Genomic DNA, 16015 nt, shown 5'->3' with positions numbered 1-16015 from the left:
CCATTAACCTTGTATTCTGCCTTCAAATTAGATCTTCCAAAGTGTATCACTTCTCACTTTTCCAGATTGAACTCCATCAGCCACTTCTCTGCCCAGATCTGCATCCTGTCTATCCTGATGTAATCTACAACAAGCTTCTACATTATCCACAACATCTCCAACCTTCATGTCATCTGCAAACTTACGAACCCACCCTTCCACTTTCTCATCCAAAGTTTGTAAACTCTGTTCCTAGGAATCCTCTCCAATAGTTTGCCCACCACTGACACAATACTCACTGGTCTTTAATTCCCAGGATTATCCCTATTAGATTTCTTGAACAGAACATTTGCCATTGTCCAATCCTCTGATACTACTCCTGTGGCCAGGGAGATGCTGAGATCACTGTCAATGCCCCAGCAATCTCTTCCCTCACTTCCCATAGCAACCTGGGGTGTATCTTGTCTGGCCCGGGGGACTCACCTATCCTAATGTTTTTTCAGAAGCTCCAACACTGCTTGTTTCTTAACCTTTATATTCTTCAGCACATTAGCCTGTTCTATGCTGATCTCATTCATTAAGTTAATCATTTCAACCTTTGATGCAAACAACATGTGATGGAAAGGATTTAAAGGGGGAACCACAACAAAATCAAGATGAGAATATTTACTAGAATTTACTGGTACATCACTACACAAGTAGGGAGACAAGATCTGTATACAATGTGCCAGCTGTGGTCTCACCAGGGCCCCATATAATTGCAGTAAGACATCTTTACTCTTCTACCCCAAATCCTCTTGTGATGAAGGCCAACCACAGATTCCTTCAAATGGGCCAGTGGGCTAAGGAATGGCAGATGGATTTAATTCACACAAATGAGAGCTGTAGCATTTTGGCAAGACAAACCAGGGCAGGACTTAGTATATGGTAGGCCCCTGGGGAGTGTTGTAAAACAGAGACCTTGGGGTTCAAGTCCATAGTTCCCTGAAAGTGGAAACACAACTGGTGTTGAAGGAGGAATATGATACTTTCTTTCATAGGTTGGGACAGAATATAAAATTTGGAAGTTTATGTTGCAACTTTACAAAACACTGGTCAGGCCACACTTGGAGTATTGTGCACAGTTCTGGTCACTGCATAATAGGAAGGATCAGAATCAGATTATCACTGACTTGTATGATGTGAAATTCGTTGTTTTGTAGCAGCAGTACAGCACAAGGACATAAAATTGTTACAAATTACAAAAATAAATAAATAGTGCAAAACAAAAGGAATGAGGTAGTGTTCATCGACTGTTCGGAAATATAATGGCAGAGGGGAAGAAGCTGTTCCTGAAGTATGTGTGTCTTCAGGCTTCTGTACCTCCTCCCCAATGGTAGTAATGAGAAGAGGGCATGCCCTTGATGGGTAGAGTCCTTAAAGATTGATGCCACCTTCATGAGGCACTACCTCTTGAAGATGTCTTTGATGGTGGAAGGTTGTGCCCATGATGGAGCTGGTTGTCTACAACCCTCTGCAGCCTCTTGTGATCCTGTGCATTGGAGCCTCCATGGCAGACAGTGATGCAGCCAGTCAGAATGCTCTCCACTGCACATACAACATTACAGCACAGTACAGGCCCTTCAGCCCATGATGTTACGCAGACATTTCATCCTACACCAAGATCTATCTATCCCTTCCCTCCCATATAACCCTCCATTTTTCTATCATTCATGTGCCTATCTAACAGTCTCTTAAGTGTCCCTAATGCATCTGGCTCCACCACCTCTGCCAGCAGTGTGTTCCATACACCTACCACTCTAAAAAAACTTACCTCTGACATCCCCCCATACCTTCCTCTAATCACCTTACAATTACGCCCCCTCATGTTAACCATTTTCACCCTGGGGAAAAGTCTGAATGGCCACTCGATCTAGGCAGCATCCTGGTAAATCTCCTCTGCACACTCCAAATCTTCCACGTCCTTCCTATAATGAGGTGACCAGAACAGAACATAATACTCCAAGTGTGGTCTAACCAGAGCTTTAGAGCTGCAACATACCTTGCCACTCTTGAACTCAATGTCAACCATCATATGCCTTCTTAGCAACCCTATCAACCTGCGCAGCAACCTTGAGGGATCTTTGGATGTGGACCCCAAGATCCTGCTGTTCCTCCACACTGCTAAGAGTCCTGCCATTAACCTTGTATTCTGCCTTCAAATTCTATCTTCCAAAGTGTATCACTTCATACTTTTCTGGGTTGAACTCCATCTGCCACTTCTCAGCCCAGCATCCTATCAACGCCCTCTTGTAACCTACAGCAACCTTCTAGGTTATCCACAACACCACCAACTTTTGTCATCTGCAAACTTATTAACCCACCCTTCCACATCCAAGTCATTTATAAAAATCACAGAGCAGGAGTCCCAGAACAGATCCCTGCAGAACACCACTGGTCACTGACCTCCAGGCAGAATACGCTCCATCCACATCCACCCTCTGTCTATAGGTGAGCCAATTCAGAATCCACTCAGCCAAATTTCTCTGGATCCCTTGCCTCCTGACTTTGAATGAACTTTCCATGAGGAACCTTATCAAACACCTTACTGAAATCCATGTACACCACATCCACTGCTTGACCTTCAAAGTGCTTTGTCACATCCTCAAAGAATTCAATCAGTCTCGTGAGGCATGGCCTGCCCCTCAAAGCCATGCTGACTGTTCCTAAATCAGCCCATGCTTCTCCAAATGCTCATAAATCCTGTCTAAGAATCTGCTCCAGTAATTTGCCCACCGCTGAAGTAAGACTCACTGGTCTATAATTCACAGGGTTATCCCTTCCTTGAACAAAGGAACAACATTTGACAGCCTTCAATCATCTGGCACTACTCCTGTGGCCAGTGAGGATGCAAAGATCATCAAAGGCGTACCAACCTCTTCCTTTGCTTCCCATAATAACCTTGGATATATCCCTTCTAGCCCCAGTGACTTATCGATGCTAATGTTTTTCAGAAGTTCCAGTACATCCTCTTTCTTCATGTCAAGATGCTCTGGTGCATCAGCCTGTTGTACACCATCCTCACAAACGTCAAGGTCTCTCTCACTGGTGAATACTGAAGCAAAGTATTCATTAAGGACATCCCCTACCTCTTCTGACTCCAGGCACATTTCCTCTTATCCCTAATTGGTCCTACCCTCACTCTAGTCATCCTCTTATTCTTCACATACATGTAGAACACCTTGGGGGTTTCCTAGATCCTACTCACCAAGGCCTTCTCATATCCCCTTCTAGCTTTCCCAAGACCATTCTTAAGCTCCTTCCTGGCTACTTTGCAGCTCTCCAGAGGCCTATCTGATCCTTTCTTTCCAAACCTTTGGCAAGCTTCTTTCGTCCTCTTGACAAGATATTCTATGTCTCTTGTCAACCACGGTTCCTTCACTCTACCATCCTTAACCTGCCTCAAAGGGACAAACCTATCCAGAACCCCATGCAAGTACTCCCTAAACAACCTCCACATTTCCATTGTGCACTTCCCCAAGAACATCTGTTCCCAATTTATGCTTCCAAGTTGTTGCCTAATAGCATCATAATTCCCCCTCCCCCAATTAAACACTTTCCCATATCATCTGCTCCTATCCCTCTGAGGCTATGGTAAAGGTCAAGCAGTTATGGTCTCCAAAATGCTCTCCCACCAAGAGATCTGAAACCTGATCAGGTTCATTGCCTAGTACCAGGTCCAGTATGACCTCTCCACATACTGTGTCAGGAATCCTTGCTGGACAACAAACCAGCATCCCATGTGGGACTTCATCAAAGGCCTTGCTAAAATCCATGTAGACAACATCCCCCACTTTTCCCTCATTGACCTTCTTGGTAACTTCCTCAAAAATTTATAAGATTGGTTAGACATGATCTACCGTGCACAAAGCCATGTTGACTATCACTAATCAGGCCCAGTCTATCCAAATACTTGTATATCTTGTCCCTTAGAATACCTTCTAATATTTTACCCATGACTGACATCAGGCTCACAGGCCTATAATTTCCAAGCTTATTCTTAGAGCCCTTCTTGTACAATGCAACATTAGCTATCCTCCAGTCCTCTGGCACCTCACCCATGGTTCAGGACATTTTAAATTTATCTACCAGGGCCCCTGCAATTTCTGCACTAGCCTCCCACAAGGTCCAAGGGGACATCTTGTCAGGCCCTGGGGATTTATCCACATTCATTTGTCTCAAGACAGCCAGTACCTCTTCCATAATCCAGATATGACCTTACTACTCTTTTGCCTCAGTTCTATAGTTTGAGTCTGTCTCCAGAGTAAATACAGATGCAAAAAATTCATTTAAGACCTCCCCCATCTCTTTCAGCTCCATGCATAGATGACAATACTGATCTTCAGGAGGACCAATTTTGTCTCTTACTGTCTTTTTGTTCCTAATATAGCCATAGAAGCCCTTGGGATGCTCTTTCACCTTGTCTGCCAGAGCAACCTCATGTCCTTTCTTGCCCTCTTGATTTCTCTGTTGTGTTCTCTTGTATTTCTTATACTCCAAGTGCCTCATTTGATCCCAACTGCCTATACCTGATATGCACCACCTTTTTCTTTACCAGGTCCTCAATATCCCTTGATAACCAAGGTTTCCTAAACCTGTTAGCCTTGCCTTTTATTCTAACAGGAACATAGATTCTGTATTCTTAATATTTCACTTTTGAAAGCCTCCCACTTACCAAGCACCTCTTTGCCAGAAAACAGCCCATCCCAATCCACACCTGCCAGATCTATTCTGATACCATCAAAATTGGCCTTAATCTAATTTAGAATCTCAACCATAAGACCAGTCCTATCCTTCTCCATAATTGTCTTGAAACTAATGGAATCATGATCACTGGATCCAAAGTGTTCCCCTCCACACACTTCTGTCACCTACCCTGTCTCATTTCCAAAGAAGAGATCCAGCATCATGCCCTCTCTAGTTGGGACCTCTACATATTGATTAAGGAAACTTTCCAGAACACATCTGACAAACTCAATCCCATCCAGTCTTTTTACAATATAGGAGTCCCAGTCAACTTGTGGAAAGTTAATATCACCTATCACAACTTGATAACTCTTGCAACTGTCTGCTATCTAGAAACATAGAAAAACCTACAGCACAATTCAGGCCCTTCAGTCCACAAAGCTGTGCCGAACATGTCCCTACCCTAGAAATTACTAGGCTTACCCATAGCCCTCTATTTTTCTCAGCTCCATGTACCTATCCAACAGTCTCTTAAAAGACCCTATCGTATCCACCTCCACCACCGTTTCCGGCAGTCCATTCCACACACTCACCACTCTCTGAGTAAAAAACTTACCCCTGACCTCTCCTCTGTACCTACCCCCCCAGCACCCTAAACCTGTGTCCCCTTGTGGCCACCATTTCAGCCCTGGGGTAAAGCATCTGACTATCCACCCAATCAATGCCTCTCATCATCTTATACACCTCTATCAGGTCCCCCCTCATCCTCCTTCGCTCCAAGGAGAAAAGGCCGAGTTCCCTCAACCTGCTTTCATAAGGCATGCTCCACATTCCACGCAGCATCCTTGTAAATCTCCTCTGCACCCTTTCTATGGCTTCCACATCCTTCCAGTAGTGAGGTGACCAGAACTGAGCACAGTACTCCAAGTGGGGTGTGACCAGGGTCCTATATAGCTGCAACAATACCTCCCGGCTCCTAAATTCAATTCCACGATTGATGAAGGACAATACACCATATGCCTTCTTAACCACAGAGTCAACTGCGCAGCCGCTTTGAGCGTCCTATGGACTCGGATCCCAAGATCCCTCTGATCCTCCACAGTGCCAAGAGTCCTACCATTAATACTATATTCTGCCATCATATTTGACCTACCAAAATGAACCACTTTACAGTTATCTGGGTTGAACTGCATCTACCATTTCTCAGCCCAAATTTGCATCCCATCTATGTCCCACTGTAACCTCTGATAGCCCTCTATACTATCCACAACACGTCCAACCTTTGTGTCATCCGCAAACTTACTAACCCATCCCTCCACTTCCTCATCCAGGTTGTTTATAAAAATCACAAAAAATCTCTACAAATTTGTTACTCTAAATCCCAGAGTATTGGGCGGTCTATATAGTCCCATTAACATGGTCATCTTTCTTGTTCCTCAGTTCCATCCACATTGCCACAGTAGAAAAACTCTGCAGCATGTCCTCCGAGCACTCTGCGACTTTTCCCTGATGAGTAATGCCATCCGTCCCCTTTTAATACTTCCCTCTATCATTCAGAACCCCAGAACATTGAGCTGCCAGTCCTGCAACCAAGTCTCACTAAAGACTACAATATCATAATTAATTTCACAAAGCAATCCATGCTCCAAGTTCATCTGCCTTACCTACAATACTCCTTGCATTGAAATAGACACATCTCAGAACATTAGTCCCACCACACTCATCAACCAGTTGATTTCTCCTCTTTACTTGTAGGCTTAACATCTACTTTCCCCACAGCCTCTCCACTTGCTGCCCTGCCACTCTGGTTCCCACCCCCCTGCAACTTTAGTTTAAACCCACCCCCCACCCCCCTAAGCAGCAATAACAAACCTTCCCACAAAATTATTGGTCCTCCTCCAGTTGTTGTGCAACTATCCCATTTGTACAGGTCCCACCTGCCCTGGAAGAGAGCCCAATGATCCAAACATCTGAATCCCTTCCTCCTACACCACCTCCTTAGCCACATGTTAAATTGCACTGTCTTCCTATTTCTTATCTCACTAGCACATGGCACAGATAGCAAGCCCAAGATCACCACCCTGGAGGTCCTGTCTTTTAGCTTAGCACCTAACTACCTGAACTCACTTTGCAGGACCTCATCACCCTTCCCACCCATATCATTGGTGCCAATGTGGACCACAACTTTTGGCTGCTCGACCTCCCCCTTAAGAATGCTGTGGACTCAATTTGAGACATCTCTGACCCTGGCACCTGTGAGGCAACATACCATTCAGGAGTCTTGTTCTCATCCACAGAACCACCTGTTTCCCTAACTAATGAATCCCCTATCACTACCATATGCTTCTTCCCACCCCTTCCAAGTCAGAGTCAGACTCAATGCCAGAGACCTGGCTGCTGTGGCTTTCCTCTGGTATATGCAAGTGTGCCTCTTTAAGGATCCTGCTAGCTGAAACTGAACACAAAGCCCCGAGACTCATCTCTGAACACAAAGCCCCAAGACTCATGGATGCTTCCTGCTCTGCTGAGTCCCTCCAGCTGCTTATTTGTTGCTAAGACATAGAAGGATATGGATCTAATGTGGGCCAATGGGATTATGTAGATGGACAAAAAGGTCACCATGGACAGGATGGGCCAAAGAGCCCAGTTCTAGGCTGTACAGCTCCATAACTCTATGATTGTGATGTTTGTGAAGAGATCCTGCCTTCCAATTTGCTCTGTCTCTCTCCTGTATTTTCCATCCTTCCCTGTAGGAACTTATGCTTCACAAACTAAATCTGAAAATGCAAAGTCTCGCAATGGGATTTCTCTCCAGAAAACAAGGGGTACCGTGAGCCCCAGGGCCCTCAAACCCAGGAAGGAAGATAACAAGGACTGCCGGCCAATCTTCTATGTTTCAGGAACAAATGGGACTGATCTGTAGGTATAGAGGAATTTTTCATTAGAAGTTGTCAGTTATTGCTGTGTCTTCCATGGATGGTCCAGTTCAGCTGATTCTTCAATTTGTGAGAAGAATACAATCCTGGCAAATTGGAAAGATTGGTTGAAATACATTATGAAAATTCTGGTACAATGTAATTCTATGCACAGAGTCAGCTGGAATACAATGTTAGGTGGAGGGTCCAAGTGAAACACACAACAAAGAATAAATTCTGAGGGGCAACTATCTGCAGCTGGCTCTGAGTAGAGGAGTCCCGGGGCACTCGGCACTGTTTAGTATCACTGAGGCAGATCTGACACTTGTAGTCCTGCTTGTGCACAAGTGACTTGTGTGATCCACAGGGCACACACACAGTCAGCTCTCAGTCTTCTAAACTTCAACACAGAGTCATAGAGCAATACAGCATGGATACAGGCCCTTCGGCTCAACCAGTCCAGGCCGAACATGGTGCCCACCCTGCTAGTTCCCAATATAGAAGTCTATCCTGTCCAATCTATCCTCATAAGATAAGCCACATATTAATTTATTAGGTTTATAAAGTAAATATAATAAACCTTCCCTGAACTGCTTCCAATGCAGTAATGGTCTTCCCTAGGAAAGGAGACCAATATTATATGAGTATTTCATTTGTGGGCTCATTAATAACCTACAAATGAAACTGAACCTCCCTATTTTTGTATTTAATTCCCCGAGCAATAACAATTATATTCAGTTAATTTTCCTTATTCCCTGCAGTTTACAGACTAGGACACAGAAGTTATTTTGCCCATTCACTTTACATCTATATCCTTCTACAGTCACCTTAAGTCTTCTTTGCAACTTACCTTCCTACCTAATTTAATATCAACAGCAAATTTAGCCTTCAATGCCTTTATCCAAATTATAGAGTTGTACAGAACAGCAGCAGGATCTTCAGCCCACTGTGTCTATGCCAACCATTCTACTTATTGATACTAGTCCCATTCACCTGCAGAGGTCCATAGCCTTCTATGTCTTGGTGATTCAAATCCTTGTCCAGATGCTTCCTACATGTTATGAGAATATCTGCCTCCACCACCTCCTCAAGCAGCATGTTCCAGATTCCAGTTACTCTGTGTGAAAATATTCCCCCTCAGGTCCCCTCTAAACCTCCTAACTCTTAGCTTCTCCATATTCCCTCTTGTTTTAAACACCAGCAGCATGGGGGGGTGTTTCTTTATTTCTACTCTTCATAATTCTGTAAACCTCTATCAGGTCACCCCTCAGCCTCCTCTGCTCCAGGGAAAACAAACCCAGTTTATCTTATAGCCATCGAGAAGCTAACGTCACCTGGCAAACGTTTCCCAGGTTCGAGACAACCAAGGCCATAAAATGGAGGCAGGGCTCTGCATCCAAAATGGTCCCAAGGTTTGGATGTGCAGCACCGCACACATCAGCTCTATCAAGCAGCTGGTGAACATGACCCAGGGCAACTTTAATCATTGGACTTCAATATGGTAAGGAAATGTAAGGGAAATGCAATAATTTGGTTGGTTCCATATCCACTCGTGCATGTTGAGATGTAACTATTTCTTTTTAACACAGAATTGTCAGCTTTTGTGAGAACAGGGGTTGGAAGCGAATAAATGACAATAACAGATGTGACTACTTGTTAAAGTGGTGTGAAGTGAATGTATCATCCAACTTCCAATACTTCCAAGAAGGTAAAGGGCTATCCAAGTAATCTAATACAGGAGACAAAGTAAAGCGTAACATAAGACAACCTCAGTTCTCAGTCTCTGCCGTGGTTGAATGTTTTGTTGCACTCCTGAGAGGAGGATGGACTATTCTCTCATTCCAGTAATATCTAAGATTGAAGATTTGTTCTTCTTTCTTTGTCTTCCTTTTCCTTCATCCAGTGACAAGATGCAATTTGTACATTATCTTTTCAAACCGTGGTGCTATATGAAACTGTGATTCCTTCCAAGTTTTCTCTTTACTGCTCTGTCTGAAAACAGTGGATGTGTGGCTCCAGCACAGTGTGTACTTGTCCTGTGCACAACTAGCTCATTGCCCTCTGGCTGTGGATTTAGATGTTAGCACAGGTTATCATTGCCTTCTGTTTATGATTATTGTCTGATATCTAGCCGTGTGGTTTCCAGTAGTCAGATGTGAATCTGTGCAGACAATATTCCTCATTTCAGGGTGAAGACACTCAGGCCCGTTTTAACATTCCCTCACAACTGTGGTCCAGAAGCAGCCTTCCCACTGAGGTCAAGTATGGGACCTCCCCCATCTGTCTCTGTGCATCGACCTGATGTTTTGGAGGTCTGTTCTTCGGATGCTATCAGCAGTAGTTTAACAAAATAGGAAAAAGTACAAGGGTCACTTACTACCAAGCAGTCCATGCAGGAGGTTCCCAATACATTGTCTATCAGTGAGGAACCAGTCAGTCGTATAGGGGATTGGTGGTGTAATGCAGTGGTTAGGTTTTTCAACTAACATTCAGCGCTTTGGACCATTGATCCAGTTTCATAAATACAAAACCCACCACGGCAGCAATAGTGACCATGAAAGTACCAGAATGTCATTAAAACCCATCTTGTCTACAAATGTTCTTCAAAGGAGCAAATCTGCTGTCCTTAACCAGCCTAGCCTATGTGACTCCAGATCCACCAGTGTGAGTGAATAATAATTGCCTCCTCGATGTAGGACAATGAGGGATGGGCAATAAATGCTGGCATTGCCAGTGACGTCCGTGCCCCATAGAAAGAAGTCGGGAGACACCAGTACGTTGTATTACCAGAGAGATGCCAGTGCACTGGTGCTGTCTGATCTGCTTTTATACATTACACATGAGAGATTGGGCAGAACCCTCTGTCATGGCAGGTTTGAGGCTGGTAAACATTTATTATTTCCTAAAACTCTACATTTTATGTGGTTGTATGTTTTCTCTGATGATTATGATGTTTTGCATCTGTTACTCTGTCAGGTAAACAGCTTTTAAACCAGATCCCAAACAACAAGCTACTGACCACCAAAGCTGGCCTCTGTTCTGCCCTAAAGAACTACCAGCAGGCAGTATCTAAATATGGAACAATTATGAATCCAAGGTAATTGAACTCTTCCTTCTAGTTCTGCACAGCCACAATCAACATTCACGTGGTGGTGGGGAAGTGTTTCACGGCCCAGCGTAAAGATGTGAAGAAGTTTGAACCTTGCACAAATTGTTTAGTGGATGACAAAAATGTTGTTCAAAGATTTTGTGTTGTGTGGGGAAAGGGAGTTTGGCCACAATGTGAACACCAAGCGCAGCCCACTGGATGGGAAGTGCAAGTGATTCGCTACTCTACCTGGAGGGACACTTTGGATCCCTGGATGGTGCGAAGGAAAGAGGTGAAAGGAGAAGTGTTTCACCTCCTGCAGTTGTATGGGAGAGTGCCATACAATGAGGGGCAGGTGGTAGCAGGAATAGGTCTGACCCCCTGTAGAAGCTGAGCACAGACAGAGGTCAGAACTTGGAAATGTACAAGAGGAACCCTTCCTTATGTACAGCACCTGAACTATGATGGGCACAGCAGAGTAATGTGAGCTCCCAGAATCGTGGAACTCGGGATATAGACCACATGCTGGCAGATGTGTCATATACGTGGGCATCATGTTCGGCACAGACATCATGGGCTGAAGGGCCTGTTCCTGTGCTGTACTGTTCTATGTTCTGTGAGTTTGCAGCTCCTGAACTCTGCTCACCTGACATGGGATAAGGCCAGAGACTTTTATAACCACATCAAATAAAGTTGGAATTGCCATATCCCACTTCATCGCACAAAGAAAATAAAGATCAAAAATCCTGACTCAGGAAACCCACGGATGCACGGACTTGCACTGCACAGTTTTCTAAAAGCACTTCATTCAAGCTTTGATCCAACACTCTGCTCAAGTTCTGCTGATCAGAGGATGAGGACCACCTGCTGCGAGGATTTACTTGGCTTTTCTGGGTCAGAGTTAAAGCTTTTCATTGTCTGCGCATCAGGAAATGTGCACTGATTCTACAAATGTGAAGGTTTTATTGCCACTGGAAAAGGAGATTGCTCAATCCTCTCAATTAATGTTTAGATTTTGATGTTTTCATTTAAGGAACAGCTGTTCTCCTTTGTCCATAGAAATGGAGTAAGTCTGGGCCAATTAAATTAAACAAACTCAGCTGCAGATAGTTTAAATAATTAATATAAGGCCATTTGTATCATAGGAATATGACGCAAAGAATAATTACCTGTTGTTCACTGGTTTGGTCCATCTGAGTAAGGTTGGAGAGAGGACCCATGGTTCTCTTATTACACAATACTTCCTACTAATCTGGTTGATTTAAGTCCAGGTATTTGTAATCCCTGAATGTGTCACCAAGCTGAAGGGTTGTTCATTCTTCCCAGTCTCAAAGTTAAATGACAGCTTTCTCTAACCACAGGGATTGTACAACCTTTCCCTTCCCTCTATATGACTGACTCTCTCCTCAATACTGGCAGAGACATCATTGTTCCATGAGCAGATGAGAAATGCCTGGGATACTCCTCCTGCTACTGAACCCTACAGACTGGGCAGTGTAGGCTATTGAGCAGCCTGTGTGGGCCACTTCGCAAGACAAACTTCCACCCCATCCATTTACGCTGCTCGGACCTAGTTGCCTGAACCAGTACTTTGGTCACCACAGCTCAGAAAATTGTTTGCATTCCAGTACTTCTCCAAATCCTGTTTGAAGTTCCTATGAGCCGGTTTCCTCCTCTCCTTCAGGTACCATGTACCAAGCTGCAGCACATTCCTGGCAGAGAACGTTATTCCTCAGATCACCTATAATTGTGCTGCTACTTCCTTTCATCTGTGTCCTTTGGTTACCAACCCTCCCACTAGTAGACACCCTTTTCAAAATCCTTTATAATTTTGAATACCTCCATGAATTTTCCAGCTCTCTCACTGCGGAGTGCTTGAGACATACAGAATATGTAAACACAAACTTTTTGTTTCTAGGATCTTGAAGATGGAAGACTTTTATCCTGAAACATTTCGCATGGATGTGAAAAGTGAACGTCTGGCTTTCTTTGAGATTATGGGAGGTATTATTTCTTTCTAGCCTTTTGGAATATTGTCTTCATTGGTTGGGACATAGAATATAAGACTTCGGAGGCTTTGTTGCAACTTTACAAAATACTGGTTAGACCACACTCGGAGTACTATGTGCAATTCTGGTCACCACACTATAGGAAGAATGTGGTTCCACTGGAGAGAGTGCAGAGGAGATTCACCAGGATGTCGCCTGGATTGGAGGACTTTATTTATGGGGAGAGATTGGATAGACTGGGCTTGTTTTCCCTGGAGTCTGAGAGAAGACCTGATAGGAGGATATAAAATTATGAGGGGCATTGATAGGGTAGATAGAATCTTTTTCCCACTGTATGAGTATCAAAAACAAGAGGGCATAGGTTCAAAGTGAGAGGCAGGTGTCTTGAGGGGTATGTTTTTTACACAAAGAGTGGGTGATATCTGGAATGTGCTGCCAGAGGAGGTGGTGGGAATCAGGTACAGTCACTGTGTTTAAGAAACATTTAGAGAGACACTTAAATAGAAAAGGCATAGAAGGTCCAAATGCAGGCAAATGGGATTAGTGTAGATGAGAAAAATGGTTGGTATGGATGTGTTGGGCTGAAGGGCCTGTTTCTGAGCTGTGTGATTTTATGACTTCTTAAATCTCTTCAGTGGAACTTAGTGTAAGTGAGTGATAGTGAACAAATTGAAGAGAGTTAAGTGGGACCTGTGGGATTGTTCTGAGAGCTGGCATAGACTCAATGGGAAGAATGTTCTCTGTTGTATGAACATAAGAAATAAGAGCAGGAGTCGGCCATCTGGCCCGTCGAGTCTGCTCCACCATTCAATAAGATCATGGCTGATCTGGCCGTGGACTCAGATCCACCTACCTGCCTTTTCCCCATAACCCTTAATTCCCCTACTATGCAAAAATCTATCTAAGGTGCTTACTTTTAAGATATTTATTTATTAGTCACATGTACATCGAAACAGACAGCGAAATGTGTCTTTTTGCATTACTGAGAATGTGCTGGAGGCAGCCTGCAAGTGTTGCCACTCATCCAGCGCCAACATAGCATGCCCACAGCTCCTAATCCATACGTCTTTGGAATGTGGGAGGAAACCAGATCACCCGGAGGAAACCCTCTCAGACACGGGGAGAACGTACAAACTCCTTACAGACAGCAGCCAGAATTGAACCCAGGTCGCTGGTGCTGTAATAGCGTTACACTAACTGCTACACTACTGTGTCTCAAATATATTTAATGAGGTAGTCTCCACTGCTTCCCTGGGCAGAGAATTCCACAGAATCACTATTCTTTGGGAAAAGCAGTTTCTCCTCATCTCCATCCTTCTATTCTATATCAGCCTCACCAGTACCCTGTACAGTTGCAGCATAACCTACCTGCTCTTAAATTCAATCCCTCTAGCAATGAAGACCAACATTCCATTTGCCTTTTTAATAATCTGTTGTACCTACAAACCAACCTTTTGCAATTCATGCAGGTAGGTTTGCTAGTGCTGCTTTGGGGGGTTTAAACTAGATTTACATGGGGAGGGGAACCAGAGTGTTAGAGCAGATAGTGAGGTGGAGAAGGATAAAGGTCATGCGAGGACTGCAGGTATCGACAGAAATCAAAGGTTTGTACGTGATAGAAATGTTCTCAGGTGCATCTATTTCAATGCAAGGAGTATTGTAGGTAAGGCAGATGAGTTTAGGGTGTGGATTGGTATGTGGGATTATGATGTTATTGCTGTTAGTGAGACATGGTTGCAGGAAGGGCAGGACTGGCAGCTTAATGTTCCGGGGTTCCGTTGTTTCAGACATGATAGAGGGGGAGGGATGAAAGGGGGAGGAGTGGCATTACTAGTCAGGGAACAGATCACAGCTGTGCGTAGACAGGACAGCCCGGAGGGCTCGTCTACAGAGGCCACATGGGTGGAGCTGAGAAATTGGAAAGGTGTAGTTACACTAATAGGGTTGTATTATAGACTGCCCAATAGTCAGAGAGAATTGGAGGAACAAATCTGTAGAGAGATAGCAGACCGATGTAAGAAACAGAAAGTTGTGATAGTAGGGGATTTTAACTTTCCACATTGACTGGGACTCCCACACTGTGAAAGGGCTGGATGGCTTGGAATTTGTCAAATGTGTTCAGGAAAGCTTTTTAAATCAATATATAGAGGTACCAATGAGAGAGAATGCAATACTTGATCTCCTATTAGGGAACCAGGCAGGTCAGGTGACAGAAGTATGTGTGGGTGAACATTTTGGGTCCAGTGACTCTAATGTCATTAGTTTCAAGTTAATTATGGATAAGGATAGGTCAGGTCCTTGAGTTGAGGTTCTAAATTGGAGAAAGGACAATTTTGTGGAAATGAGAAAGGATCTAGGAAGAGTGTTTTCTGGCAAGGATGTTTTCAGTAAGTGGAAGGCCTTCAAAGGCGAAATTTTGAGAGTACAGAGTTTGCATGTTCCTGCCGGGATTAAAGGTAAAGTTAACAAGCATAGGGAACCTTGGTTTTCAAGAGATATTGGCGATCTGGTTAAGAAAAGGAGAGAGGTGTGTAGCAGGTATAGGCAACTAGGAACAAATGAGGTACTTGAAGAGTATAGAAAATGTAAGAAAATACTAAAGAAGGAAGTCAGGAAGGCGAAAAGAAGACATGAGGTTGCTTTGGCAGATAATGTGAAGGTAAACCCGAAGGGTTTCTACAAGTATATTAAGAGTAAAAGGATAGTAAGGGACAAAATTGGTCCCCTAGAAGATCAGAGTGGTCATCTATGTATGGAGCCTCAGGAGATGGGGGAGACCTTAAACAGTTTTTTTTGCATCAGTATTTACTCAGGAAACTGGCATAGTATACATGGAAGGAAGGGAAACAAGCAATAGTGTCATGGAACATATAGAGATTAAAGAGGAGGAGGTGCTTGCTGCCTTACAGCGAATAAAGGTAGATAAATCCCCCAGGCCTGATAAAATATTCCCTCGGATGTTGAGAGAGACTAGTGTAGAAATTGCAGGGGCCCTGGCAGATATATTTAAAAATCTTTAGCCACGGGTGTGGTGCCGGAGGACTGGAGGGTAGCTCATGTTGTTCCGTTGTTTAAAAAAGGCTCAAAAAGTAAACCAGGTAATTATAGGCTGGTGAGCCTGACCTCAGTAGTAGGTAAATTATTGGAAGGTGTTCTGAGAGATCGGTTATACAAGTATTTGGACAGCCAAGGGCTGATTAAGGATAGTCAGCATGGCTTTGTCCATGGTAGATTGTGTTTAATGAATCTTGTAGAGTTTTTCGAGGAGGTTACCAAGAAAGTAGATGAAGGAAAGTCTG

At 43.9% G+C, this 16015-nt stretch overlaps 1 protein-coding gene across 1 annotated transcript in view; it reads left to right on the top strand.

Annotated features, from left to right (window-relative positions):
• LOC127583253 (protein polyglycylase TTLL10-like) overlaps nt 1-16015 on the top strand; it is a 51722-nt gene that overhangs the window by 6115 nt on the left and 29592 nt on the right. The window contains exons 2-5 of the mRNA XM_052039021.1: nt 7458-7623; nt 9209-9327; nt 10596-10716; nt 12626-12711. Of these exons, the coding sequence (XP_051894981.1) occupies nt 7458-7623; nt 9209-9327; nt 10596-10716; nt 12626-12711 (492 nt within the window). The remainder of the gene's footprint in view (nt 1-7457; nt 7624-9208; nt 9328-10595; nt 10717-12625; nt 12712-16015) is intronic.

The sequence above is a fragment of the Pristis pectinata genome, chromosome 26 (genome assembly GCF_009764475.1).
Source record: "Pristis pectinata isolate sPriPec2 chromosome 26, sPriPec2.1.pri, whole genome shotgun sequence".
NCBI classification, from domain to species: Eukaryota; Metazoa; Chordata; class Chondrichthyes; order Rhinopristiformes; family Pristidae; genus Pristis; species Pristis pectinata.
This window is presented reverse-complemented; position numbering and strand designations above follow the sequence as displayed.